General features: G+C 35.2%; 1 protein-coding gene across 1 annotated transcript; it reads left to right on the top strand.

Moving 5' to 3' along the window:
* The first annotated feature begins 1,636 nt into the window (after nucleotides 1-1,636).
* On the top strand, nucleotides 1,637-6,675 carry RPS1 (ribosomal protein S1). Its single transcript, XM_086428616.1, has 7 exons — nucleotides 1,637-2,050; nucleotides 3,608-3,883; nucleotides 4,350-4,430; nucleotides 4,578-4,859; nucleotides 4,946-5,056; nucleotides 5,364-5,450; nucleotides 6,261-6,675. Exons 1-7 carry the CDS (start codon nucleotides 1,763-1,765, stop codon nucleotides 6,354-6,356), a joined length of 1,221 nt encoding a protein of 406 aa, XP_086284742.1. The 5' UTR covers nucleotides 1,637-1,762; the 3' UTR covers nucleotides 6,357-6,675.
* The last annotated feature ends 400 nt before the right edge of the window (nucleotides 6,676-7,075 follow it).

Raw genomic sequence — 7,075 nt, 5'->3', positions numbered from 1 at the left:
TTCTCTTACTTAATATTATCCTGCGAGTGGGTTGTAAAATTTCCAGGCCAGGAAAAGGTGAACCAGAGATCAACTATAGCTGTAAGGGAAAGAATTAAATGAGTGAAATAATTTGGGAAGCAGCATTGTTGAGAATATATATTTATAATTATAAAAAAAAATTAGATTTTGTAAGTGGAAAAAATAATTCTCCCTACTTATGGGTGTTTGTAAATTGTAAATGATTGTTGAGAATTAAAATTTTTTTTTTTAATTAAAAAAAAAAAAGAGATTTTGTGTGTAGCATCTACTGATCCTTATTTTAACTGAAAAAAAAAAAAAACTAATTATATTTTAAATCTAAATCAAATTATATCAATACATGTCAAATTGGTTTCTTAGGGATGGCTTAGCCTATTCAAATTCGTATCAGCACCTGCAGAGTTCATTTATTTAAAAATCGGATTTCGGGATCAAATTGGCAATTGTTGACCCTGATTTGAACCTAATGATTCCAATTAATGTTCTTAAAATTGCAAAGTAAGAAAAAGCTTTTCGAGGATGATTTGACTTTGCATAACCCAAAAAAAATTAGATCCTGACTGTCTTTAAACATCAATCAGACCCTCAATTGACGATATTTTTTCATCAATTGGATTAGATTAAGTGCCCCCTAAGTGGGTTAAGGGCTTAAATTTGTTGAGATTCTTAATATTCAGTGTCCCAACCAACCCCACGTCTTGAGTTCAATAGCAATGAAAAAGTAATAATAATTCATGAGAAAAGCTTTCAAAAGTGCCCGAGGGCAATGGGCTATGGAAAGAAAACCCTGATAAAAGCCTTGGAAGTGCCCAGGTCCCACCTAGAATAGCCAGAATGAAAGCCGTTGTGGAAGTAATTCAATTTTTTTTTTTACGTGTGTTGTTGTATCGACGACAATCTCACTTGGTTCAATGTAGAAGGAGTCCACCTTCTTATATTTCTACGTCTAAGATCTGATGTGTATCGTTGATAATAATAGGAGTTGCACCATTATAAAAAGGAAAAGTTTGATCTAGAGAGAGACGAAGAGGTAGAGATTAGAACAGACATATCATTTGATTCGTCGATCCTCAAGAAAAGAAATAAGCAAAGTTCTGTCGTCAATTATGAACTACGGCTAGAGATCATGATGCTCTGCTAGGCGACCAAGTGGTTAAGGGTTTAAGTGTGTGTTTGGTAACACATCTGAAGTCTCAATGGAGGTGATTCAATTTTAAAATTTAGACTTCAGAAGTTTTATTTCTGTTTATTTCGTTTCAGATTTTAGAATTGAAATTCAGAAGTTTTAAACTAATAATAAGGGGACGTTAGATGAAACTTTTGAAGCTTGATTTCTAATTTCTAGACTTTCGACTTTATAAGTGTTATCAAACATAACCTAAATTTCATGCTTTCAAACATGCCTAGGCCTTTTGTGTGTTGGTCTAGGTTTCAAACGGGTTCATCCAACAAATTAATCAGGACCATCAAATTGTTTTTGAGAGTAACTAATGCCACACCAACTGTGTGCAATTCTGTTTGTGATTTAAATAGGAATTGGTGTGGCATTAGTAAAAGTTGGTGTGGCAATAGCAGCTCTCTTGATTTTAAAGACGTAGGACATGTTTGTGTCCTCAACTCAAGTGGAGAGACCTTATCAACTAAAGCTTATCTAACGAACCCAAAGGCCGAAACAAAACAAAACGAAACCACACTAGTAACAGAGAAGAACTCCCACAAAGTCTCAGAAAAATAAGTAAAAATGGCGTCCATGATTCAACAATTTGCAGGGCTGAGATGCCCACCTCTCTCTTCTTCTCACCTCTCAAAACCCATCTCTCCAAAGACCCAAAAGACCATATCTCCCCTTGTTGTCTCTGCAGTAGCCATCTCCAATGCCCAGACCAGAGAGAGACAGAAACTCAAAGATATGTTCCAAGAAGCTTACGAGCGATGTCGAACCACTCCCATGGAAGGAGTTTCCTTCACAGCTGAAGATTTTCACGCTGCAATCGAAAAGTACGACTTCAATTCTGAAATTGGAACCAAGGTCAGTGTGTATTTGTGATCGAATTTGACTGTAAGAGAGAGAGGAAGCTTTACTGTCCATTCTTTTGTTCTTTAAATGTGAAAAAAGCTAGAATATTTACAGACACAAGCATCAACTTTTTTCCTTCAAATCAAATAAGTATTGAAAAGGGACAGTAATTGGTTTTGAATTATGTAACTTCATTTGAATTGTGTTTAAGAGAGTTAATTTTATGAATAATTTTTATTCTGAGCTTGATTTAGATGGATTACTTGGAGTTATTGATGCAGGACAACCTATTTTGTACGATTTTAAGGTTGTTCTACTTTGGGAAGAGTGGTGGAAAGGCTAATTAGGCGACGAAGAAGAAAAATTATTGGAAGGAAGGGTAATGGAAAGGCTAATTAGGCGACGAAGCAGGAAAAATTATTGGAAGGATTTTTTTAAAGAAACTCTAGACCCAAACAAGCTGCAACCTAAATAATTACAAAATTTATACTGGATCGTTACTGTTGGCTTGATTTGTATCTCGCATTAGTTATGGATTTTGTTGTGGATTTCAGTTTGATACCAATTTTTTTTGGGTTCTGGTAGCCCTTTTCTCTGAGTGGCATTTTCTGTAGTTTGAACCTGAGATATGATGATGGTTCTGATACCATTTGGTACAAACTTAACCAATACACTAAAAGCACCTAAGCGTTAGTGGTGTAGAAAGTTAATCCCTTATCTCTTTGGGGTTGTAACACAAGATCATGCTTGCATTCCATTATTACTTCAATAATTGGAATGTAGATTTTCTGTTAAGAAAAAATTGTGCTAAGCTATAAATTCAATTGCATGCACAGTTACCAAGTCAGGGTTTAGGAATAAGTTGGCATGGGAAAAATTTGAAAATTATGGTAAAATTGGAAGAAAAAAAATTGGAAAAAAAAATGGTGAAAAATTGAGATGGTATTAAGGCCATGTAATTGTTCTTACTAGGTGTTGTTCTAATATTATATAATCAAATACCATGTTAAATTACAATAGCAAATCACCAAACCTCATATTATATTACAACAAGTAACCACGAGTATGCTACACAATCAAGGTTTATATTGTTAAAGAGATAATAATCATGAGTGTAAGTTAAGATTCATCAATTGATCAAAATCAATGTCTTCTTCATTTGCATCCTCATTATCTAACACTTAATTGGTGCTCATCTTCTTTTACTAGTGCCTGAAGGACATCTTTTATTTATTTATTATTTAATCACAAAGTTTGTGATTAAATCACGACGTTCATACAAGTTGAGACTTAATGAAAAAGTCGTGATTAAATCGGTGAAGTAAAATGTCACGATTTAATAGTGTCTTTTTCAATAAGTTGCAGATTTTGGTGACTATGATTGCATTGTGCCATGTGTATTGAAATAAACACACTAAAGAGAGAATTGCTGGAGAATATTTGTTAGCAGTTAAAGTGTTGATATTTTCTTTTCTTTTTTCATTTTTTTACTGTGTCTGGTTGTGACTTGGACTTAGTTCTATTTGCAAGAAAAGTTCTTTGATGATCTATTTGTCTACTTTCTTTCAGGTCAAAGGAACAGTGTTCTATACAGATGCCAACGGAGCTGTGGTTGACATTACTGCAAAATCTTCAGCATACCTACCTGTCCAAGAGGCATGCATTCACAGAATAAAACATGTAGAAGAAGCTGGCATATTTCCTGGTTTACGAGAAGAGTTTGTAATTATAGGTGAGAATGAAGCCGACGATAGCTTGATTTTAAGCTTACGCTCAATTCAGTATGACCTTGCATGGGAAAGGTGTAGACAGCTTCAGGCCGAGGATGTTGTGGTCAAGGGTAAGGTGGGGACATTGCTTATGAACCTTTTCTTCCTGTCTGGAATGTTTATGTCAAATAAGCGATGAATGACGTGTCCAATAATTCACATTAGGCTACATGCATGGTAATATATGTCTGTTTTCAAGAATTCTAATGTTAGACCACATATGAATTGTTTTTCTTCCTAGTTTGAAATCTATATAATAAAGCACAATGGTTATCTCTCCCCTTTGTGTCAATCTTTATCCCCCCATGAAGAAAGTATCTCAAGGTTTATCTTATTGCCTTTTCTCTTCTCTCACCTTCCAAGAACACCCCCTAACTTCATTGTTTTTTTTATCTCTACCCTTTTCCAAGAATGCCCCCTTCAACTATATATATTACTTTTCCTCTTCTCCCCAAAGAGGATCGGCACGGGCAAACTCTATGTTTCCACTATTATTTATGAATTACAATTTTAATTATTATTTCCTCGTAAATTATATGCAGATTGTTGATGGAAACAAAGGTGGAGTGGTGGCTATCGTGGAGGGAATTCGTGGATTTGTTCCATTCTCACAAGTATCAACAGTTAGTTCTAGAACCCTCTTTCATATTTTGTTTTTTTGGTTATAGTATTGCTTCTGTTATAATTCTAACTCCCAAGTAGATATTTTGCAACCTAAATATGATTTCCAATTTCAATGATGATATTGGGTTTCTATATGTATCTTCCAGAAATCGACTGTAGAAGATATCCTTGGTAAGGAGCTTCCACTGAAATTTGTTGAGGTTGATGAGGAACAATCCAGGCTTGTCCTCAGTAACCGTAAGGCCATGGCAGACAGCCAGGCACAACTCGGAATTGGATCAGTTGTCACTGGAACTGTACAGAGCCTTAAACCATATGGTGCCTTCATTGACATTGGTGGAATTAATGGCCTTCTCCATGTCAGTCAGATTAGTCATGATCGTGTCTCAGATATTGAAACTGTTCTACAACCTGGTGACACTCTCAAGGTATATATATGTACAACTTCATATTAGTCCTTTGTTATGAGATATTTTTCATGGATAATTATGTAGAATTATTTATCGTTGTAAAGGTCATGATATTGAGCCACGACCGTGAGAGGGGACGAGTTAGTCTATCTACCAAAAAGCTAGAGCCTACACCTGGGGACATGATTCGCAATCCAACCCTTGTTTTTGAGAAGGTAATTTTTGTTGAAGCAACTGGTTGACGTATAAGTTTCATTTTTTTGCTTGATATTAAGGGTATATTTCAATCTTTATGTGGTTCATACTGTTGGTTAATGAGAACTTTAGTTTAATATCTATTAGTGAGGAGAACAAACAATTCCTCTTTTCTTTTCCTTTCCTTTCTTTTCTTTTCTTTTTATATTTTTGGGTGCTGAAATGTGCTTAATTTTCAATTCTAGTACTGTCTTTGTATCTGTTCTTTTAGTGAAGTCTACTTCAAAATCCTTAGGAATAACTCCCTTTCGTGATTGTGTTTAACAGGCAGAGGAGATGGCTCAGACATTCAGACAGAGAATAGCTCAAGCAGAAGCTATGGCCCGTGCAGACATGCTGAGATTCCAACCCGAGGTATTTGTTGTTCTATATGGGTACTTTTTGTGTAGGAATAACCACAAACCGCTACACATGGAAATGGACTTATAGCCCTCATTAAAAAAATAATAGTAATAATGATAATTTGAACACATGATTTTGTTCAATTATGGTTTGAATCCAAAACTAGTTGATTGAGGAACTCAGATGAGTCCAATTGTTTTGGTCAGTCTCCGACCCTTTTTTTTTTTTTTTCCTCTCTTAGAAGTAAAAGAATTTATTGAAGGGTGGACAAGGTGGCCTCAAAATTAAACAACTACAAAACAAGACAAACAGCTAACTTCTCCCTTTACAAATCAAATCCCACCTAATGAGAAAATCCCCAAGAAGAGAAAATGTTAAAGAATCAGTGAAGATTGTAAAGATTTCTACAATCTTCCGTGATTTAGCCTAGTTTCTTCTTCAAGTTCAAGAAAAAGTGATCCTTCATTGATTTAGCCAACTTAGACCTAGTAGAGATTGTGAAGATTTCTACTAAGGGAAATGTTATATATTTTCGAAGGGGTATAGTAAAGGATTGTGATTGTCTGATAGGTTAATTTTAGGCAATATCTTTATGGTGACACCCATAGATAAAAGAACACACTATTGGAAGTTTGGAAAGATTTCCACTCGAATCTACTATGGTGTTTCAGAATTATTGTTTCATCTTGGTGTCAAAACTTATCTTACTGATTTGACCTATGGTTTAAACCTTTTAGTGATTATCTTGGACCCTACTATGTTTTCAGGTTAATCTATCATTAATGGTTAATTTAACGGCTATTTTTTTTTTCTTTTATGCAGAGTGGATTGACTCTCAACTCTGATGGGGTTTTAGGCCCTCTAACACCAGACTTGCCTGCTGAGGGTCTAGATTTGAGTGATGTTCCAGCAGCTTAAGGTTCATAATTGATGGTAAAATGAATTAGTTTTTGGTTTCTTGTAGTTGCATCATTCGGTTGCACGGGAGACTGGTCCATCTTCAGCTTCTCCTGCTTAAATGAAAGACAGGTTATAAGGATTGTAAGATGTGAACTTGTTTTGTCAACCAAACTTGGGTTTTAAATGGTAGAAGAAAGGCGAATGATGTAACCAAAAAGAAAACACCGCCCTTTTACGTGGTTTCTTGATACTATATACAATTGTTTGAAAAGTCTGGAAGGCCTCGAATCAAGAAACTGCATCATCTGTAAGCATTAAGATGTGTTTCTATTTTCGACATTGTTCTAAATGCATTTGTGAGTTAATTTGTGTTGGAAAAACATCTGACAATGGCACCTATTCACCCCTCATTTATATGTGGCTAGTTACAACTTCCATGCGAATTGGGTATTTTTTTTTTTTTTTGCTAGGCGGGGTTAGTGGTTAGTGTAAGAAGGGGTTCAAGGGGATGGGAATTGGGTATGCAGGCATGTTTCATCACCTTGAATGTTGAAGCTCTTAGAAGACACCCAAATGCAAAAAAAGAAAAAAAATGATTAATGCAATCATACCTCTACAATAACATTTGCGGCAAATTTTAGAATGGAGGGAAAAAAAAGTAGCTCATACCATTCCATTCATACAAGATAAGACAGGAAAACTAGGTTTTATGTCATGATCTCACCGGTGCGCCACTG

The sequence above is a fragment of the Akebia trifoliata genome, chromosome 16 (assembly GCF_017979445.1).
Source record: "Akebia trifoliata isolate Shusen 1 chromosome 16, ASM1797944v1, whole genome shotgun sequence".
Classification (NCBI taxonomy): domain Eukaryota; kingdom Viridiplantae; phylum Streptophyta; class Magnoliopsida; order Ranunculales; family Lardizabalaceae; genus Akebia; species Akebia trifoliata.
This window is presented reverse-complemented; position numbering and strand designations above follow the sequence as displayed.

Excerpts from the sequence above, each read along its gene's own strand:
- RPS1 (XM_086428616.1), top strand. The coding sequence starts at position 1,763 with ATGGCGTCCATGATTCAACAATTTGCAGGGCTGAGATGCCCACCTCTC. Across the intron at positions 2,051-3,607 it reads ATTCTGAAATTGGAACCAAG|GTCAAAGGAACAGTGTTCTA; the intron begins GTCAGTGTGTAT and ends ACTTTCTTTCAG. Across the intron at positions 4,860-4,945 it reads AACCTGGTGACACTCTCAAG|GTCATGATATTGAGCCACGA; the intron begins GTATATATATGT and ends ATCGTTGTAAAG.